At 40.9% G+C, this 23,537-nt stretch overlaps 1 protein-coding gene across 1 annotated transcript in view; it reads right to left on the bottom strand.

The window, feature by feature from the left end:
* The window catches only part of LOC121291509 (forkhead box protein O3-like), a 233,194-nt gene extending 210,455 nt beyond the window's left edge, over positions 1-22,739 (bottom strand). Inside the window, exon 1 of the mRNA XM_041212798.1 lies at positions 22,165-22,739. Coding sequence (XP_041068732.1) covers positions 22,165-22,608 — 444 coding nt within the window. The 5' untranslated portion in view covers positions 22,609-22,739. The remainder of the gene's footprint in view (positions 1-22,164) is intronic.
* Positions 22,740-23,537: the final 798 nt, after the last annotated feature.

Consider the following 23,537-nt stretch of genomic DNA (forward strand, 5'->3'; position numbering starts at 1 on the left):
CTGATCATAACAGTAGCTTTGTCAGATGCCAGTGGTTTCCACAGCCCAGCTAGAAATAAGTGAACATGTTTATATATAAATGTATTATAGGAATAATATTTGGGCTACAGGAAGTTACAACTGGAGTGCAATTTTATAATTCAGATCATCAGACTTTGTCAACTGAATCTATCAAGTATTTCAGCATTGCTTTGGAATAAACTCTCCTTATCCCTGAAAAGCACATGAAATATATTTAATTTTAATTTAATTGTATTAATTAATAATTAATCGTACACAGTAATAACTCAGAACAGGATGTCCTCTATCCTGATAAGAATCATCAGCTGTATAGCGTTTCTGACATTTGGTAGGTCAGGTGATGTTTGTTCCTTTAACCTTAGTCCTGGCTCCATTCCTGATGCTCACTGAAAGCCAGTCATCACGTGGCAAGTTTTGAAAGTGTTTTTTCTCTTATAGCTCTTTGTACACTTACACTAAAGGTATATTTCTTTAGATAAATGCTCAAAAGATAAGACCATTCATTGCCTATTAGTCCATTCCATTAAAATGGTACGCAACATATTTTCCTTAACAGAATTACTGGTATATATCATAATATATTTGACTACAATAGCAATAAATAGGAGAAATTCTTAACCATTTCACATCCAAATTCATCAAGAAATAATTCAAAATATTTTACTAATTCAGAGAGTGACTTCTGCATGATTGTTTTAACTTCTGATTGATGGTTCAACCTATTCTCATTTATATGGAATCCAAGTGATTTTTTTGGTGGAACAGAAGTTTATTGTACTGGCTTTTCATTGTCAAACAATATGAAGTTTTCTCCTTTAATGAGCACGGATCCCACTATTCCAGGTTTCTTTTGAACTATTTGCTTCATAACTGCCTTCAATTTTAGAAAATCATGACAGCTTGCCCTACTGAAATTAATGGAGCTAAGAGAATGGCAGATATCAGCAGTGACCAACTACATGCAGTAATTACTAATTCCAACATTCAATTTATCATGACAGTTATAATTGGATTTGTTTTTCATTCTACGCAATTCAGAATGTTTCTCATGTCGAAATCACTCCTATTTTATCAAAATCTGTTAAACACATATGTTAAGAAAGAACCTGCATTTATATAGCACCTTTCACAACCTCTGAACTTACCAGTCACCTTAAAACCAATTAAGTGCTTTTGAAGTGTACTCACAGTGGTAATGTAGGAAAATACAACAGCCAAATTGTACACAGCAAGTTCCCACAAACAGCAATGAGTTATCCATATTTTCAGTGATTTTCATTGAGGGATAAATATTGACTAGGACATGAGGAGAACACCCCTGTTCATCTTTGAAATAGTGCCATGAGCTACTTAACATCTACTTGAGAGAGTAGACAGCACCTCATTTCAAAGTCTTACCCAAAATGCAGCATCCCTGACAGTGCAGCACTCCCTCAGCACTGCACTGGAATGTCAGCCTAGAATTTGTCCTCAATGTTCTAGAATGGGACATGGGCCCCACATCCTTCTGACGCAGACGTAAGAGTGCTACCCACTGCACCAGGGCAGATAGCTTGATTTTGCCTTCATTTTAACCGCATATTCTGTGCACTAGCCCTTCCTTAGTTGCAAGTTCAGAATAGACTAGTATATCTCAAAATGTGGGAGAAGGTTTCCACTGATCAATTTGTGTTGGGAATATCACAAACGCGAGGAAGATTTCTTCTGGTACCTGTAGCAAATATGTAAACCTGTTCTAAAAACTTATACAATTTTGCTGGAAATAAGAAATTCCACTATTACATTTACAATGACATTAACACATAGCAACCAGGGGAATCTGCTTCTAGGGTAAAGGGCACTGACAGAGATGACGCTGTGGCCTACAGGCACACAGTGATAAAAACCTGTAAAGGGTGCAACCAAAGCACAAACTTATATGCAATGAATTAAAATAAAATACCTCAGACACACCAAAATAAACCTAAATGGTCAATTATCATATACAATGCTGACATCGTATCATTCAGATCATGCTGATGAAGTGGGATGTAATCTGCTGTACTTTCGGACAGAGTTTGAATCCATAATGGGTTCCTCTTTCTCAAGATGTTAATCTTGTCGAGCGGTTTAATTTCCTTTGGTGGCATTTCTTGGATTAACAACGGTGTATAAATACAGTTTGCTATCTCGAGAAATACCAAAATATACAAAAGTTTCATTTAACCAGTGGCTATCAGCAGTCTTGAAATGTCACATTAGCCAATCTATCTAAACATTGCAAATTAGAGCAAAATGTTTCCAAATGTCTTTTTGTTAATAATTATTCCCCATATCTTAATGGAATTCCATTCCAAATTTGAAAATCACATTTTGAAAAATGATTGTCAACAATGTATGTATGTTAACAATGTGTAGATCTTTAACCTTGCATTCTACAGCTCTGTTCATTCTCACTAACATTATCAGGTTTGCTGCGCTTTGGAACCAACCTTTCAAATAGACAAAATCAACCATCCTGCACTTGTTATATTATGACAGGCACTTAGATTTTTAAAATTGCTTAAAAATGAAAACAGAAAATGCCAGCTTATATCTTGAATCAAGTCCATATGCATCATATAAAGATTTGGCCCATTAATCTTTCAGATGTAGACCCTTGATGAAAAGTTTGTCAGAACGATTATTGACGAAGAGTATAAGTTCACAGGATCGATGAGCCTGCTGTATGTTCCAGGATTTTCTGTCTTTGGTTCATGTTCCTAACATATATAGTTTTTTTTAAATCTAGGTGAGAATGTGAGTTGTGGGAAGGATGCAAGAAGGCTTCAAGGTGATCTCACTGAAACTTACAAAATTCTTACAGGGCAGGGTAGATGTGAATAGAATGTTTCCTCTGGCTGGTGAGTCTAGAACCAGGGCACACAGCCTCAGAATAAGGGGCAGACCATTTAAGACTGAGATGAGGAGGAATTTCTACACTCGGAGGGTGGCGAATCTTTGGAATTCTCTACCCCAGACAGCTGTGGAAGCTCAATCATTGAGCATGTTCAAGACAGAAATCAATAGATGACATCAAGGGATATGGGAACAGTGGGGAAAATGGTTTAAGAGGTGGATGATCAGCCAAGATCTGTTTGAATGGTGCAGCAGGCTTGATGAGCCAAATGGCCTACTCCTGCTCCGATTTCCTACGTTCAAAGCAAAGTCTTTCCACTGCAAAATGCATCAGTTAGTATTTCAAATCTACCTTCAGTTAGAAAGAGCTTAAGCTGCGCTCATGGCCTATTGCTCTTTGAAAACTGATCTTCAAATAACAAAATTGGAGTCAGCAATCCAGGGCTGCACACTGTCATTGCTACATCATCTAGTGCAACTAACATCCATTTTACACGACTTCAATAGAGACATTATTTAGTCTCTTCTTGGGACCTGACTGTACAGTGCACATGACGCTGAAGGAAGTCCTTCACACTAATTTTTAAATATGAAATATAAAGTAGCATTTTCTTAGTGCAAAAGAGAAAAGTACTATAGCTATACATCAGCTCTTATTCAATATATAGCAATGCTTAAGTGCAGTTGGTTTTCTAAACAGCATCTTCAGTTTTCAGTATTAGTTTGCTGCAGTTCAGAATACAAATGGGTGATTTTAATGAAATCATTATCACAATCAAAGGAATGTTGTCACGTGGGGTTTTGTTCATTCCGGCAACAAAGATTTCCATTGACATCACGGCTGATTCCTTGCAAGCCTGAGAGTATTGAAGGAGGGTTGCTGTTCTCAGATCTGCATCCATTCCAATTATTTCGCTTTACTTTCAACGTGTAACTGTCTCTGGATTCACAATGACACGCACCCACTTATTTTGGGAGCTCATTTGGTCGCTTTTATAGTGTATAATTATTTCACATCACCCTTTCCTATGCTGGTGAGGACGAAGGACCATGCCTCACTTTTGACATGCTCTTCCCAAGTTTTAACTCCCACATGCCACGGTAGCAGAATAGTTTGCTGGTGGAGGAGAGAGTCAAGAGAATACATTTGCAAGTGGAATACACTGCCCCTAATTCTAGGAACAGGCAATTTTTTCACTAAGGAGAAGAGCTTGAATATCGGAGAGCACAAATTAAAATTAGGTAGTTAGGAGGAGCAATGGAACTTGAGCACAAACAAATCTAGGCTGGCACTCCAGTGCAGTACTGAGGGAGTGCTGCACTACCAGAGATGCCATGTTGCAGATGAGACATTAAAACAGAGGCCCTATCTGAACTCTCAGATGGAGAGATGTAAAAGATCTCATGGCACTATTCGAAGGTGAGGGGAGTTCTCCCTGGTGTCCTGGCAGATGTTTCTCCCTCATTCAACATCACAAACACAGATTATCTGGTCATGATCGCATTGCTGCTGTGGGAGCTTGTTGTGCACAGATTGCTTGCCACATTTCCTGAATTACAACAATGACTACGTTTCAAAAGTACCACATTGGTTGTAAAGTGCTTTGGGGTGTCCAGTGGTTGTGAAAGACCTGATATAAAGTTTTTCTTTTTCTTTGTTTCATTTTTACAGTAGTATGCACTGCAGAAGACATTGATATTGACAGTGGCATTAGTGTAAACCACTTACAGGATGCACTGCAAGATGCACTGCACACCAAGGCTCCTTAGGCAGCACCTTCCAAACCCACGACCATTACCATCTAGAAGGACAAGGGCAGTAGACGCATGAGACCACCACCAACTGGAAGTTCCCCTCCAAGTCACCCACCCTGACTTGGAAATATATCAGCCGTTCCTTCACTGTCGTTGGGTCAAAATCCTGGAACTCCCTCCCTAATAGCACTGAGTGTGTACATACACCACATGGGCTGCAGCAGTTCAAGAAGGAAGCTCACCAGCACCTTCACAAAGTCAATTAGGGATGGGAAATGAATGCTGGCCTAGCCATCGACACCTACATCCCTTAAATGATTAAAAAAAACCGCTGCCACCTAGAAGGAAGCAGACACATGGGAACACCATCGCTTGCAAGTTCCCCTCCAAGCCACTCACCATCCTGACTTGGAAATATATCACTGTTCCCTCACTGTTGCTGGGTCACAAGCCTGGAACTCCCTCCCTAACAGCGCTTTGGGTGTACCTACACCCCATGGACTGCAGCGGTTTAAGAAGGCAGCTCACCACCACCTTCTAAAGGGCATTTAGGGATGGGCAATAAATGCTGGCCAAGCCAGCGACGCCCACATCCCATGAATTAATAAAAAGAAGTACACATCAGCTCAAACACCACTGGATAGGTAACTGAAAAGAGCGATGGCAATGAGTTGCTGAGATCTGAAAAGGAATGGACCAATTGATTCCATTGAAATTTCACTGTTAAAATTAGATATACGTGACCATAATCTCAAAGAGTTCAGGCAACATAAAATGTAATACCACACTTAAAAAGCTTATACCCATCACCTAATCAAGAAGACGGCTGTCTGAAATCATTTCACAACAACTCCATTGGCCTTTGGATGTTTTCCCTTCTTACTCCTAACTTTATAACTTTTAATTCGTCCTCTGCTGTTTACATTCTGCTTCAAAAACATAAGAGACATAAAACAAATCAGACAGACAATGAGAAATGAGACTGAAAGAGACACAGGACTTTTATTCATTATTAAATGTTCCCATTTATACAGCATTTGCATTATTAGTGGACCTTCAATGGTGTTGTGTATGGAAGGTAGTTTTTAAAAAATTAGAATCTTGGAGAAGAATTAAATTTGTTGTAAAAATTTTGCATCTTTTCTTGTCTCTCGTTGCTTTTTTATAATCTTTCATTCCGATTGTATCAGGTTTTGTTCTTTGTTTTTGGTGAAGGACTTAAACAACAGAGGACACAAGTTAGAAATTAGGAACAAAAACAGAATTACCTGGAAAAACTCAGCAGGTCTGGCAGCATCGGCGGAGAAGAAAAGAGTTGACGTTTCAAGTCCTCATGACCCTTCGACAGAACTGGAGGGGTTCTGTTGAGGGGTCGTGAGGACTCGAAACGTCAACTCTTTTCTTCTCCGCCGATGCTGGCAGACCTGCTGAGTTTTTCCAGGTAATTCTGTTTTTGTTTTGGATTTCCAGCGTCTGCAGTTTTTTTATTTTTAGAAATTAGGAACTTGGGTCTAGTGCTTATCCATCACACCACAAAATCCTCAAAATCCATCAAACCTTAAACTGTCATATTCAAGATAGGTTCTTTTATTCATTTTTTATTCATTCATGGGGTGTCGGCTTCCCTGGCTGGTCCAACATTTACTGTCTATTCCTAATTGCCCGAGAAGGTGGTGGTGAGCTGCCTTCTTGAGCCGCTGCAGTATGTGCGGTGTATGTGCTGATAAGGAGGGAGTTCCAGGAATTTGACCCACTGATAGTGAAGTAACAGCAATATATTTCCAAGTCAAGATGGTGAGTGACTTGGAGGGGAACTTACAGGTGGTCGTGTTTCCATGTATCTGCTGCCCTTGTCCTTCTTGATGGTAGTGGTCATGGATGTGGTGCTGTCTAAGAGGCCTTGGTGAATTCCTGCTTCTTGAACCGCTGCTGTCCATGTGGTATTAGTGCACCCACAGTGCTGTTAGGGAGGCAGTTCCTAGATTTTGACCCAGCAACAGTGAAGGAATGGCGATATATTTCCAAGTCAGGATGGCAAGTGGCTTGGAGGAGTACTTGTAGGTGGTGGTGTCCCCATGTGCCAGCCACCTTTGTTATTATAGATGGTGGAGGTTGTAGGTTTGAAAGGTGCTGTCAAAGAACCATTGGTGAGTTGCTACAGTGCAACTTTTAGATGGTACACATTACAGTCATACTCCTGTTAAGGATTTAAATTACTTTCTACATGATTTGTACACTTGCTTTAGGATGTGCACAGAAGCTAGACTATTTACCAGATTATTTTTCATTTGGTGGCTGAACATTCAATGATTACTGGAGAAGAATGCTTTCTACATTTCATTAATATGACTGCTTCAGGCAGTGCAATGCATTTAATTTTGTGACATTTTTAAAGACCACATTCAGGTGCATTTGTTTGATGAGCAGTTAACAGATTAGTGTTTTTAATATTTAGTCTGATACCACATGTTCCATTCCAGAGAGCCATATGATGAAAATTAGAACTGGAGCCTAATATTTACAAACTTTATAAAGTTCTATTTACAGAGACACACAACACAAACATGCACCTCCAAACCTAACAACCACAATTTCAAATGTTTTATTTATTTATTTATAATCCTTTTCCCCCACCCCACAGAGCCATCGTTACTTGTTTCTATGTTGTGTTTTCACAGAGTGCTGACCCTTGTTCAGCTATTAACACATTATGCTCTTACCTTTATGCCACTATTAGTACCTTCTTTAGTCTTTACCGCTACCGTTAACACTCCCTTTGTCTCACGTCCATGACATATTTTCAATCCCTCCTTAGTTTCCACCTATCCCTGTCCTTCTATCTTGCTCCACCTGCTCCACCCTCTCTTAAACAGTATAAAATCCATCACATTTCTACTTCTCTTTAGCTCTGAACAAGAGTCATACAGACTTGAAACATTAGACCGTAAGACCATAAGACATAGGAGCAGAAATTAGGCCATTCGGCCCATCGAGTCTGCTCCGCCATTCAATCATGGCTGATAAGTTTCTCAACCCCATTCTCCCGCCTTCTCCCTGTAACCTTTGATCCCCTTACCAATCAAGAACCTATCTACCTCGGTCTTAAATACACTCAATGACCTGGCCTCCGCAGCCTTCTGTGGCAATGAATTCCATAGATTCACCACTCTCTGGCTAAAGAAGTTTCTCCTCATCTCTGTTCTAAAAGGTCTTCCCTTTACTCTGAGGCTGTGCCCTCGGGTCCTCTGTTTCTCTCTCCACAGATGCTACCAGGCCTGCTCAGTTCTTCCAGCATTTTTTGTCTTTAAACCACAATTTCAATCTGTTCCTATATATAAGAGCACAAGTGAATCCCCAGTGAATGCCCATAAATTAAACACTCACTTAATATACAATTAACACCATAGGCTTTGTTATGTTCAAGAGAGATCTGTCATATATAGCAAGAAATTGGGACTTACAATGAGGAGAGTGACTAGACAGTGAGGATTCAAATGTGCATAACAAGGAAGAAGAGATGCAAAGGAGGGATGGGGAATCCACTGTGAGATAAAGGGGAAATACACAGTGAAGAGAGAGGACACGTAATGAACAGAAAGGGCTCATAGAGAGGGGAGAGAGTATGGAGTGAGGAGAGAGGAGGAATACACAGTGGGGAAGGAGGAATAAGTAGAGATGACTGAAAGACACTGAAAGTGCAGGGAATTATTAGTTGTATTCAACATATGAGTAACACCTTCCAGTTCGCAAGTGAATGTGTTAGAGACATCCTCGTTAGAAATAGAATAAAGCAGATGTCCCTTGCAATGTTTATCATTCATGCAAGAGGAAGAGATGACAAGTAAACCTCATTTGAATTCCTTTGTTATGTTTAAAAATGCTACGAAAGGAAACACTGTAAAGAGTTAATCTGATGATTCAGTTTCCGTAATGTCACAAGTGGTTATGGTGACACCACAAAGATAAGGCATTGTCTCTGTGGACTGGAGTAGAGAAATTATTAAGTGTTGAATAAAATAAGGTGTTATTAAGTCCTGCATCCAGGTAGAATAAATTAAACCCTCTAACTGTCTTAGTTGACAAGGAGGAAGTCCCCCTCACCCCACCCACCCAAGTTTAGATCAAAGTATTTGATCAAAAGTAGGTAATTGGGTTTTTGACTATACTTCATATGAGAAGTGAAAACACCCAATAAGGCAGCATACATGTGATGCTGCTTAAGATATTAACAGATTTGCATTTTTAATATACGTGGCCTCTTTAGGGGTCAAATAAACTAACCCATAATTTTACACCCCGGTCAACTTAAATCTTCATCGAGGTTAATAAAAAGTAAAGTGTAAAGGTGAAGTGTAGTCGTGGCATCCAAACTGCACCTGCCTGTTTCACTATCCAGGAAATTAACTTAAAATTATCCATAATAATCTATACTCTACACTGAGCTATGAATAAGTTTGTTATGAAATCACAATAGCAGTATGCTTGCCATGTTTTATTAGTTATTGTCATTGATAAATAATCAGCTTGCCACCAGTTTCTGCAGCCGTCCAGTTTTGAATAGGTGGATAAACTCAGCAGGTCTGGCAGCATCGGCGGAGAAGAGTACAGTTGACGTTTCGAGTCCTCCACCCTGCATGAGGACTCGAATCGTCAACTCTTTTCTTCTCCGCCGATGCTGCCAGACCTGCTGAGTTTTTCCAGGTATTTTTTATGTTTTATTTTTTATTTTTTGTTTTGGATTTCCAACATCCGCAGTTTTTTTGTTTTTATCAGTTTTGAATAGGATTGGCCCTTTAACAGAGGCATTCGGTGAGGAGAATGACTGTACGGCAACAGTTATAGCTGCTTGTTTTACATTTAGAAGCTGCTCGGTGCATTGCCTACATTTAAGTGCTTTTATTTGCATTTTGGGTGGAAGAATGTGAACACCTGCCAAAACCACAGTTGGATCCAGTTTATTTGGCTGCTCGCCTCCTGCTTTTGAATGTACTTACAGGATTCCTGTTAGAAATATGATGCCCAATTTAAATGGGGTTGTCACATCATTCTGCAATTGCTGATCTACACTGGAAATGACAGTTCACAATAAAGGTATCATAGAGCATCCTTTTACAAAATGTACAATGCACTGTGTTCAAGAATCATCTTTGTCATAGAAGAGTCAGCATTGGACAAATCCCAGGTGTGTTCCATGATGGTCCAGCAACTTTAGCCTACAAACTTCACAGATCAGGCAGGTCTGATGCTCAACTCTCAGTCTGCACTGAGCTAGCTTAACTCAGACAAAAAAGGTACTGGGGCACTATAATTGGCCTCAGTTCCCTTGCATTAAGGAGGGGAAGCGTGATCATTCGTGACTGCCATTCCATGACCCATGCTAAAACTGTCAGCAGATATTGGGTGATTCCAGGTTACAGATCAGCTGCAATTCACCCATTTGATAAAATATCTTCTTGGCACTGTCAAGGGTCACAAACACGCATGCCAACTGTCCATTTTCAGATCATAAGAACTTAAGAAATAGAAGAAGGAGTACAGGATTCCAGAGAATCAGAACACTCTGAGCGAAGAAATTTCTCCTCACCTTGGTCCCTTTATCTTGATACTATGAACCCTCATTCTAGACTCTCCAACAAGATAAAATAGCCTCTCAGCATCTACCCAGTCAACAGCTCCAAGAATTTCACACATTTCAATGAGATCGCATTTCATTCTTCTAAACTCCAGAGAAAACCATCAGCTGTTGCGAGAGTGCTAGATCCAAGACCAGATTTCTTTTACCATCAAGTTAATTTAGTTCACCAGGCAACTAAGAGTCCATCATGGTGAGGTAGAGAAATACAGCATCTTCTCTTCCCACTTTGATAGTATTATGCAAAGGGTATTCAGTAGTTGATTTAATCAACTAATTTTATCTGCCTCCTTTCAAGATCATCATTTTGCTCCATTCAAGATTAACTTCTATAAAGAACAGCAAATTCTTCAGATAAAAGTGAGAAGATAATGAGATTTACCAGCTTTGCTTTAGGGTTATTTCATCAAGTTTAAGTCAAACTAGTCAAAATGGTGCACAGATTGGTGGCGATGGAAACATGAATAAAGGCCATTTCACAACTTTCTTAAATAAATAACAGCAAGAAAGTGCATAATAAAAATTTATAAAGCGACAGTGTGGATCACAAAAATGAACAATTTTCACCTGTAATGCATCTGTTTATTTTAAACCTCTTGGGAAGTGAGTGAACAGATATCTTGAGCAAATACCTACTGTTTAGTTAATCCTGTAGATGCAGTTCTGTTTGCAATTGTAACCATCATTATAAATAGTCAAGTAACAGTATTTAACTGGGAAAGTAACAGTACAAAGGGCAAAGAGGAGGAGGAATTCCTGAAATGTGAAGCAGAACTTTTTTGATCTGTATATTTCTGGCCCGAGGAGGAAGAAAGTAGAGCTAGATGTGTTTCTAGGGAATGAAGTGGGGCAAAGGGAGCATATTTCACTAGGAGAGCTTTTGGGAACCAATTCTCATAATTTCATTAAATTTATTTATGGAAACAGATAAGGAACAATCAAATGTGAAAATATTCAACTGGAGGAGGGATAATTCCAGAGAGTAGAAAAAGTTGATTGGAATCAAAGGTTGGCAGGTAAAACAGTAAATGGATAATGGGAGGCCTTCAAAAAGGAGAGAGTTCAACTACAGAATACATACATTTGTACAAGGGGTAGAGGAAAGCTATCCATCACTACAGCTTATTCGATGTCTAAATATATAGACAGAAAATGAAACACTAAATGGTCAGGTTCATAATTCAGTAGAGAGCCAAGCTGAATACAAAAAGTACAGAGAAGAACTGAACAAGGAAATAAGAGGGGCGAAGAATGTGTATAAAAATAGCTTACCAGGTAACATAAAAGAGAACCCAGGTCTTTTATAAAGATATAAATAGTAAAATGGTAGTCAAGAGACGGAGGGACTAATTAGTAACCAAAAAAAATCTTCATGTGGAGGCAAAGGGAGGGTGGCTGAGTTAATAAATGAGTACTTCACATCTGTCCTCACCAAAGAAAAGGATGCTGGCATTGTCATAATAATGGAGGAGTACTAGAGAAATTGGATAGGATAAAAATAGATAAAGTGGAGGCACTTAAAAATGTGGCAACCCTCAAAGTAGAAAAGCTAACCCATCTAGATAGGAGGAATCTTAGGTTATTGAAGGAAGTAAAGGTGGAAATCATGGAAGCTCAAGACACAACCTTCCAATCCTCTTTAGATATTGGGATGGTATTGGAAGGATTGCAAATGTTGCAATTTGTTCAAAAACGGGGAGAAGAATAAACCAGGCAACTATAGGTCAGTCGGCCTAATGCCAGTGGTGGGCAGATTTTGAGTGATATATATCTGAGAGAAATGGAGAGAGTAGTACGGTTGACGTTGTTCATATAGCCTTTCAAAGTGTTTGATTAAATGCCACAAAATAGACTTGTTAGCAAAATTGAAGTCCATGGGATTAAAGGGACAATAGTAGCATGGATAGAAACTTTCGAAACTTGACTAAGGGAGAGAAAGCAGAGTGTAGTTGTGAATAGTTGTTTTTCAGACTGCAGTGAAGTCTGTAGCAGTGTCCACCAGGAGTAGATGATGAGATCACTGCTCTTTTTGATGTATATTAAGGACCTGGGTTTGGGTATAAGGAAATAGCTGCAAAGACTGCAGATGACATAGAACTCAGAAACATAGTTAACATTGAGAAGGAGAGTACATATTTCAGGAAAACATAGTCAGGCTTGTGAAATGGGCAGACACATGGCAGATGAAGTTTAATGCATAGGAGCGGGAGGTGATTCATTGTAGTAGGAAGAATGAGGAGGAGCAAAATAACCTGAATGCTACAACTTTAAAGGGGGTGCAGAAACAGAGAGACCTGGACCTTTATGCACAAATGTCTTTGCAGGTGGCAGGACAAGATGTGAAGGCATTTTAAAGGTATGTAGGATGCTTGGCGTATGGAGTATAAAAGCAAGGAAATTATGCTAAACCTTTATAAAACACACGTTAGGCCCAGATGAAGTCTTAAGTCCAATTCTAGGTGCTTTAGGAAAGATGTTGAGGCCTCAGAGAGGGTGCAGAGGTGATTTACTAAATTGATACCAGGGATGAAAGACTTTATTTATGTACAGAAACTAGAGTACCTGGGATTGTTCTCCTTAAAACATAGAAGATTCAGGGGAGATTTGATAGAAGTGTTCAAAATCATTACCAGTTTTGATAGATAGGGAGAAATGTTTCCAGTAGCAGGAGAATCAGTAACAAATGGACACAGATTTATGGTAATTGGCAAAAGAACAGAGGTAAATTGGGAAAGATCGACACAGCGAGTTGGTATGATTTCGAATGCATTGCCTGAAAGGGCGGTGGAAGCAGATTCAATAGTAATTTTCAAATGGAAATTGGATAAATATTTGAAATGGAAAAAATTGCAGGGTTATGGGAAAAGAATAGGCCCAAAGGAGTGATTGGTTGGCTCTTTTAAAGAACTAGCACAGATATGATGGGCTGAATAGCCTTCTCTGCGCTGCAACTTTCTATGATTCTATAGAGACATTAAAATCGATATTGGTCAAGATAAGGGCGGTAAAACAAAGTCTAAAAATCCATTTGTTAACTGGTCCCAGCTGTTGTCTTTGAGGTCAGTGACTTAAATGCATAATTTACCACAAGCAACCTGCATGTATTGAGGCTGGCTTTTGCTGCATCTGTCAATAGAGTTTAAATGGAGAATAATGGTTAACTGGGAGTGATTACAAGGCATTATCTCATTCAGGACATCATGAATCACTCAAACGAGACTCAAGCAGTTTACAACCATTTGAATTAAGACAAGATTGCAGCTTTAAAATGGCTTCTATGGTATATATTATTCTATTATTGATACAGTGGATTTTATCAGGGTGGCTTCATTCCATTTTACATCATTTGTTACCCCTTCCCCCATCCAAGGGTTACATTAAATCTCCATTTGTCCTTTTGATAGAATTATTTTCTTGCAATCCAATTAAAGAGGGAAATGAGGTCGTGTACTTTACAGTATACTTCTTTATGAGGAAACCATACCAACTAAATGGAGGGGGAGGAGGGAGGACATCTGAACTCTGAACATTGCCCTCTACCTATTAGTACTCAAGGGTGCCAACAATCCTCCCCGATCATTCACTACTTATTACTCACAGTTACCAACAGCTCTGCCTTCCTATCAGTTCTTGTTACTTGCAGTTAGTATTTGAAACTCCAAGTTCACCAATATTGTGACACAAAACCAATAGCAGGGAGTTATTCCGAAACGATCCAATGGAAAATGCTCTTTCTGGCATCAGCTGTTCTTGGAACATTATTGAGCGAGATTAAGAATTTCATATCAATCAGAATGAAATCAAGGCGTCTTTTTGCACCAATGGATGTCTTCTAACTAAGGACTGGATGCGACTATCCAGATTCATTTTGTACTGGGTAGAACCACATCTTTGGCACTGTCTTAGGCTGATATAAAAAGAATAGGTTAACGCTGTGGGCTAACAAAGTCTGCCAATCATTATGTTGATCAATTAAAGATGATTAGCATTCATAAGAACATAAGAGATAGGAGCTGGAGTAGACCATTTGGCCCTTCGAGTCTGCTCGGCTGTTCAGTAAGATTGTGAGCTATCTTCTATCTCAACTCCAGTTTCCTGCACTATCTGCTTATCCCTTAATTCCCTTGATCCCCAAAAATCTATCACCTCTGTCTTGAGTATGCTCAATGACTGATCATGCACAGTTCTCTGGGGTAGAGAATTCCAAAGATTCACAGCCCTATAAGTGAAGGAATTTCTCCTCATCGTAATCCTAAATGGCTGACCCCTTATTCTGAGACTATGGCAATGTGTTCCAAGTTCCCCAGTCAGGGGAAACATTTTCTCTGCTTCTACCCTTCCATCCCCTTAAGAATTTTACATACTTCAATCAGATTACCTCTCATTCTTCTGAAATTCAGGGAATATAGGTCTAGCCCACTCAGTCTCTCCTCATAGGACAATCCCTTCATCCCAGGAAACAGTCTAGTAAACCTCCATTGCACTCGCTTCTGGGAAAGTATGTCCTTTACTACGCATTACTGTAAGATCTGGCATTTGATGACACCACATGCACAAAGTCTCTGATTTCATGCCAGCTAGGCAGTCAAATCTCAAGATTCACTTTGTGCATGTGTCACGCTCCCAAGTATTTGGCACTTTATAGTTTAATAGATTTGTAGGTCTATTGAGAATTGACATTAAATGTGGGTTATCTCACATTACAGTTGAACTAGTGTATCCATTTGTGTTCATTCACTTTGCAATTACTGTTGGCAGTGGAAAATCAATTAAAAGTCATCACTAACTACTTGTTAGTTAGAGTGTTATTTAATTATTACCGATCGAGTGATTGCACACGAGTAATGCTGAACTAATTGTTAAAAATATAGACATAATGCAGCATTCGATTCAGTAGTATAGATAGCCTGGGATACAGAGTGCTCAGGCAAAGGTGAATCGAGTATCATAGGATAATAGCAAAACGTATGGCACTAGATAGGCCCTCTGATAAAGGAATGTTATTCCATAATAGATGTCGTTGGGAGTGGAACTCTTACAACTGTAATTCAACCAGCAACAACCTTTCAGTGAAAACCTACAATCTGAAAGACAAAGCAATAAAGTAATCTTCGTTTCCAGCAGAGCTAACATTCAGTGTGAATTCATGGAGCACAATTCAGACAAATGCCCTCACCTACCTGCACCTTAATCCTTTTCCAATCAATGGCCTAACAGAGCTCAGTGAACAGTACCAAACACCATAAAGTGACCAAGCCAACTGGAAAGTGCATGTGTCTAGATATTGGCTAAGGGTACGGGTAGGCTGTGTCTCACCTGTAGTATTCACTGCTGACCACACTCTAAACTCAGCAAGTGAAGATTGATCAACTGAGTGAGAGGATAAAGTCACACTACAGCAAGAGTTCTTCAGGTAAATAGGAAGAAAATGTTTCAAAGTAATCTTCAGAAGGGTGAGGTGACAATATATCCTTTTCTAAAGAGAAATTCTAAACAAAGGAAGAAATTCTAAAATGACGGTTGAAACTGGGGTTTCTGCTCAGTGTCATACTTCCTATCTAACACTGCCACTAAGAAGGAAGAACTTTCATTTATATTGTGCTTTCATGACCCCAGGCCATTCCAAAGTGCTTCATCAATAGTGTAGTCCCTGTTGTACTGTATGGCGACGTAGCTGTTAATCTGCATGCAGCGAGGTCCCACAAGCAGCAATAAGATACATGACCAGATATTCTGTTTTAACGGCCTTGGTTGAGAGGCAAATATTGCTCAGGACATCCCACTCTTCTACAAATAGTACCATGGTATACTTTAAATCCACCTGAGTGAGCAGACAGGGCTTCAGCTTAACAGGTCATCTACAAGACAACACCTGTCACAATGCAGCTGTCCCTCAGTGCCCCATCAAAGTGTCAGCCTTGGTTATGTGCTCAAGCCTCTCGAGTCGGGCTTGAACCCATTGAACTTCTGACTCAGAGGTGAATGTGCTATGCACTGATGTATTATTAGCAGATGTAAGCATCTTAAACAAAAGTGGCACTGTTTCTCTTGCCTGGAACTTCCCCAGTCCCTATATCTGGGAATAATGGGTCACATGGGCACAGCAAATACAGAAAAGTCAAGCAAAGGGGAACGCACACCCACTGAGTCACCTGTCTGGCTTTCCACACAGGTCTGCTTTCCTCACCATTCAAATTTCCTGTAGTTGATGTGATCAGGCATCCCAAAATACCCAGACCAGAAATATCTACCTCAGACACTGCTGCATTTCCCAGTTGTTACATGAGGCAAACAAAATCTCACCGGATCTTTCACCCCGGAGATCATCCATCCCATCAGCTCTTCATTAAAAAACTAAAACACAAAATGCTGGAAGCATGAGTGCTCCCGGCATCTTCTGTCTTTGTTTAAAATTTTTTTTTTTTAAACTCTTTCACAGGATTTTGAGCATCACTGGCAAGGCCAGCATTTATTGTCCATCCCTAAATGCCAGTGAGAAGATTGATGGTGAGGTGCCTTCTTGAACCGCTGCAGCCTATCTAGGGTGGGTAACCCAGAGTGCTGTTAGGAAGGGAGTTCCAGATTTTTTGATCCAGCGACTGTGAAGGAACAGCGATATAGTTCCAAGTCAGCATGGTGTGTGGCTTGGAAGGGAACTTTCAGGTGGTGGTGTTCCCATGCGTCTGTTGCCCTTGTTTTTCTAGGTGGTAGAAGTCGCGGATTTAGAAGGTGCTGTCAAAGGAGGTTTGCTGAGTTCCACCATTTGCGGTGCTTGGCTTTATCATGTCATTGTGGATGTTCCCCTACAACTGCAGAAACTTAGGCTTGCTTACATTGCTGCACAGCCTGACCTGAGCAGGAACCAGGCACCTCAAACAACATGAAGGGAATAGCTGGAGCTCATTAAAAATACAATAGTTCTCAAGATTTAATTTGTTTAGGCTAAATTATTCATGAAATTGTAATATAGCCATTTCAGAAAGCCGCTGAAACAATATTACGCCCCACTAAATATCATTCAAAATGCTTTATAACATAATCCTTCATACTCCAGTCAATCTGAAAACATACCTTTCTCCTGATAAATTTCTGGAACTTTTAAAACTAAATCAGCAAACCATGTCACAGCACAGTTCTCTGCAGGTATACTCCCACCTGACTTGCCATTTGGAACATTTCCAATTACCCACATTTGAAATGTATGGGATTGGAATTAATATCAATCGCCATTGAACTGTGTTCTCTGAAAATGGCAAGCACTCACAGGCTCTCAAGAGACTGGCAAGTTGGGTACACAGATCACCTTGAAATTGAGTAGAAAATGATCTTAGTGTTTAAAAATGCATAGCTTTTTTTTTTCTGATGGAAAGCGTTTAACAGAACAAATGTGCTCCTGAAGGCAGGGACTCAGTATGGTTCAGTGGTTCCAGCTCCTCTTCCAAATTGCCATTCTCCCTGTGTGAGTCAAGATAGTGATGCCAGCTGACTATTTACCATGACGATTTACCACAGCTGTCCAATCCTATCTTCCCTTCATGTTTGCGTATGCACAAGAACACAAGAAATAGGAGCATACAATCCATCGAGCCTGCTCCACCAGTCAAGATGATCATGGTTAATCCTGGGCTTCAACTCCATTTTCCCGCCTGCTCCCCATATCCCTTGATTCCCTGAGAGAATGAAATCTGTCTATCCCAGCCTTAAATGTATTCAACAATGGAGCATCCACAATCTCCTGGGGTAGGTTCCCAAAGATTCACAATCCTTTGAATGAAGCAATTTCTCCTCATCTCAGTCCTAAATGATTGGCTCCTTATCCTGAGACCATGATTTAGATTCCCCAATCGGCAGAAACAATCTCTCAGTCAAGCCCCTTCAGAATCTTGTACGTTTCAATGAGATCACCTCTCATTCTTCTAAACTCCAGAGAATATAGAGCCAATTTATTCAGCGGCTCGTCATAGGACAACCCCCTCATCCTGGGGTGCGTGCAGTTTCCAGCTACTACCTCTGAACAGGTATGGGAATCCTAATTTTTTTTCCCTCTCCAGCCAAACCATCACTGAGACTTGTAGTGCCCCTGACTCCCATTGACTAAGGTCAGATAAATCAGCACTTATTAGGAGTCTAAGCTGGAATCTTCTATTTGGATGGCTCATTTACACACTGACTATCAGGTGAGAAATGTCGGGGGAAGGGCTGTAAATAAAATGTGAATATATATTTCTACATAATGTCCAGTTCAGGCGATTGCATAGTCAGGGATTTTTTGGTTTAAAAAAATAGTTCTTTAGCGATATTGAATTTTAGCTATGTGCTAAGAAACAGTTTACTGATTTCCCTAATCATTCCGTCATCTAAAATCATCAAACTACAGACCTAAACAAACACATTTATACTCTCTATGTACTCTAGTCCTCAGAATGGTCTTGATTCCTCCCCCCACTGCTGCCTGTTTCCAGCCAGTAAGATTGTAATTCAGTCCCTTACAACTAAATGCCAGCCAAGACATTGCTGAAATAATGTTCCAGTCTCATTAGGGACCATCACGTTACACAGGCCAGTGGTCACACAGAGGACACCAGTATGTGTTCTTTCACATTGTTGAATAAAGAGATTCAGATAAAGCTTGTAAATTTAAAACCCATTTAGGTTTAAAGGGAATGTTTAGTCATCGCATTAAACCAAACGTTAAACATTTCCATTTTTGGAAGTAAAAAGCCAAACTTTGCAACATTTTCAAATTCACAGTGTTAAACTCTGTGAATAACAGTTCATGGTCTTTGTGCGAAACAACCTTTAAAGAGTTTGCAAGTATACAGCTCTTATTCACTTAAAGCACTTCTGTATGGAGGGGAGTTCTTGGAGCTAAATAACGGCGCAGATTTTTAAAAAATGTGCCAGGTAGGGTCCATTCAAGAAACATTTAAGGAAGAACTTTCACTATCAGGAGCCCTTTTAATACTCAAGCCCTTTTAAACAATTATGGTAAATTCGAATACCTGCTTGATTTTCTAATTATGTTGATTTTTTAAAAGTTTTTTTGTTCAAATTAAGTCAGTCCTAATGACATCACCAGGGTGCTGACTTGAATTATTCACTGATTCAGACAATGTAAGGGAGTTGAGTTTAACATAATTAGCCCCAGTGCTCCAGCTTTCTCTGTGTGGATGGAAATTCAGTTCCCACAGGCTGTAGGGTTCAATTATTTCTCTTGGTTGTTTAATTATATTAAAATAGATCAAAATTCTGACTGACACAACCACCACTCTACAGCTCAGTTCAGACTTTCCCCATCTGAAGGCTAGGCTCAAATAATGTGAATATAATTCACACCATAGTTTCCTGAATACAAAATACAATACACTAAATCACGTATTTCTTAGCTCAGACCTGGTGAATACTCTCTGTTCTCACTCAAACTAACTGTGAATATTTTCAACAAAACTCAGTCGTACCAGCAAATAATTGTACAAAGTATATTTAGACACACATAGATCTTTGCTATTCTGCTCACCATGCACCACCTAGAGATGTAACAGGTACAAGCCTGAGTTCACCTCCCTGTGTGCAATGCAGATATTCCTATTTCCCAGCACAGATTGGGATTTCAGTGTCGAATCATGCCTGAGAAAATAGATCTTAGCATTTTAGAGGAGCTAGTTAACATAGAGACAAAGGTGTGTTTTTCTACCAATTATTTTCAAGGAATATACTAATAATGAACTAAGTTTATAGACTCATTTTGAAACTATTCCTTGCCAAAGTATTGACTTAGTACAACTCTCCATCCTAGCACTTGTAATCATTCCCTGATTTACTGAGGGCACTTTTCTTTTACTTGGAGTGATTTGAGTTACTCAACACTACATTACTAATTCAGATATGAGAAAAGGATTATTTGGAGAGATCCCCTAAAAAAAAAGCTAGATCAATGACACTTTAATGTTTGCCATTACAGGCACACTCATATCATCGAATTCTGAGCCCCTACATCCATATATATAGCAAATTATGTCCAAATGGTCTTGAGGATTATGTTTTTTCAATGGTTGAGTCTCAATTCATTATCCTTACCCCACTGATGTTTTAAATGATTCCGATAGTAAAGCTCACCATTTAAACTAACAGTGTAATCTTGATTCTCTGACACAACTCACCCTTTCTTTTTAACGGCTGCCATGAGCCCACCTGGGAGGTTAATTTATTACAACAGTAGCTTGCATCTGTATAGGTTCTTTAACATGGTCAGTGCAGCAAGGCATTTCACGCAGGTTTGTAAGCACTGGAGATGGGCACCAAAGGCATGGTCAGAGAGTTAGTTTTGCAGAAGGCTTTTGAAGGTAGCTAGAGGGCTCCAGACATTGGCAATGGAATGGAGTTCAGAATTGTTATAGCGCAGAAGGAGGCCATTCGGCCCGTCCGGTCTAAGCCGGCTATGGTCTGGTTGCAAATAAGGCAAATTATAAGAAGGCAATCAAGTCAACCTAACTAAATTATCAAATAATGATGGCATACGTATGCTGCACGCACTTTTACCAAACGTATATGCACTATATAAAACTGACAATCATTTTGGGCTACTAAGGCATGTCTTGTCACCTTAGTTTAGGCTTAATTTGAGGCCATTTATATGCTTGTAATTCGTCCTTGGTCACCCAATATTCTCTATCACGTTATAAGGAAGCTCACTGCAAACATGTATCTTAACAGCATCTGGTCAACAACTTCTCCGTAACATCGGTTCACTTTATATACGAAGCATTAATGAGGTTCTGGCATTTCTCTTCCACTGTATGTCCTTAAAGGCTCGCCAAAGAAACCAAACGACACGATTAAACATCTACCAACAGTTCTTTAATCAATCTAAGCACATTTCCACAATTGGAATTCTTGTCCAGCCAGGACCCTGTCTATAAACGGGTTAACTCTAACCCGGGGATCCAACTGTTTACCACCTGATTTCCTTTACGTTTTAGCGAACGATTATAATGTTAACATCCATCATTCGAGAATCAGTGCGTTAAAACAAAATGAATCGCTTTGTCACTGAAAGACTGTCGAAAGGCAATCATTAACAACCACAATATATAGCTTAGTGGGAAAATAGCTTTTAAAAATCCATCCACAGTTCAAAACCCTTCTTCGACTTCGGATCAGCAACTATGGTTTATAGGCAGTAGCTCGCTGCCGATTCAAGTTGGGTCGCATGGGTTGCGATTTCAGTTTCCTAATAGGGATAGATTGCGCAATGTGCTTTGGAATTGTCAGCTATCCGCAAAAGGCATTGGGATTTACCTCTAGGTCGCTAAGTTGCAGCTTTTGTCTTTAAGTAAAACAAGAGGTGGAGGGGCTATAGATTTCTTTAAGTTTCCGGTTTCTGCACAATACACAAAAGGGTTTAACAAGTCGTCTCCTGTGTAATCGTGTACTGAGCTCTTCCGCAACACTGGCTGTATGTAAACTTCGTGTGCAAGTGTGTGTTTGTGAGTGTGTGTGTGTGTGTGTGTGTGTGGTGGTGGCGGGAGGGGGGGGGGGGCGACGGGGGGGATCATGTACTAAAATGACAGATAAACTTTTAAGCTTCTAGTGAGCCGATGGGATTTGCCCTCCCTAACTTTCAAAATGAAGCCACTTCAGATCAATTCTGACTTGATTCACAGCTGAAAGCTCTCTCCTGAACGTCACAACCTACAAGGTGCTGTCAAACTCAAATCATTTCAACCATCCGGCCATCTCCTGGCAATTTTGTTTTTTTTTTGGTGGTGGTGGTGGTGGTGGTGGGGTGGGGGGCGGGGGGGGGTGGAGAGGTGGAGAGAGAGAGGGAATGCAACAGGCGATGTTACACCTGCAAATTCACCCAAAGAATTAGCCATTACCTTCCAGCCGGCGGAGCTGTTACTGTCCCCTTTATCTTTGAAATAGGGGACGTGGCGAACCATCCAGTCGTAGATCTGTGACAGTGTCAGTCTCTTCTCGGGTGAGCTCTCGATGGCTTTGGTGATCAGGTCTGCGTACGACAGGTTGCCCCATGCATTTCTGCGAGAAGATTTCTTGCGGTGCTGGCTGCACTCGCTGAGGCGGAGGGGGGAGTGGGTGGCGGCGAGCGCCTTCGCCTCTGCCTTGACCCCGCCGCCGCCGCCGCCGCTGCCGCCGCCGCTCTCGGTCGCCGCGGCCGGTTCGTTGTGCGAGGCGCTTTCTTCTCCCTTGCCTTCGGCCACGGGGAACTCGGGCCGAGGGAGCGGCCAGGTGCACGATCTGGGCCGGCTCTGCGGCTCGAAATCCGGGTCGATGTCAACGTGAGGGGCTACAGCTTCTTCCATGGTCCTTTTTCGCTCTCTCTCTCTCGCTCTCTCTCCTCCTCACCAACAACAACAACAACAACAACAACAAAAGATAAATAAATATTGCGGACAGATGTCAGTGCTGGGGGAGATGAAACATCAAAGAAAGGTTGGGGGGAGGGGGTGTGTGGGGGGGGGAGGTGGGGGGGTGGTGAGGGGGTTGTGGGGTTGGGGGTGGGGGGGGGAGCCCCTTAAGATAAGGGGATGGAAACACTGGGAAGTGATCGCGGTGCTGTTACTCAGAGGATGGAGCACTGTCCTCTCTCTCCTCTCTCTGCCCACCCCCCCACCCCCCAAGCTACTGCTGTTGCTGTCGCTGCTGCTGCTGCTGCTGCTGCTGCTGCCGCCGCCGCCGCTCTCACTGTCACTGCGGCTCTGTCAGTTCCAGCCGCCGCTGCTTTCCACCCCCCCCCCCCCCATGTGCTTCCCCACCTCCCTGGAAAAGGATACACTGCGGCCAGCCGCCGCCTCATTGGCCGCCCGCTGACAGCAGCCGTCCATCCGCACAGCGTCGCCAAAGCCAGGCTCCGCCCGCCGCCCTCCCCGATTGGCCGAGCACCGTTCCAGGGCGGGCGCAGCCGGGGGAATAAATTAGCCGGAGCAGGGGCGGGGCGGGGCTTGAAGGAAATCCCCTTCACTGACGTCATGCGGTTTAGCCGTGATGAACTGACAAAGTCTGCCTGTTCCGTTTAAAACTTAAGATTCTTTATGATAACATAGAGTTTCGTGTCACCTGCCTTTTTTCATGGTGACTCAATAACATAAGATTATATTCTTTTCATAATACCAGTATTGTTTGACGATACAAGATTTTTGCTTTTCCATAGTAACTCTTTTTATTATTCATTCACGGGATGTGGGTTTCCCCTGAATGAATAATTTATTGCCCATCCTAAATTGCCCTTGAG

Source organism: Carcharodon carcharias, chromosome 19 (genome assembly GCF_017639515.1).
Source record: "Carcharodon carcharias isolate sCarCar2 chromosome 19, sCarCar2.pri, whole genome shotgun sequence".
Classification (NCBI taxonomy): Eukaryota; Metazoa; Chordata; class Chondrichthyes; order Lamniformes; family Lamnidae; genus Carcharodon; species Carcharodon carcharias.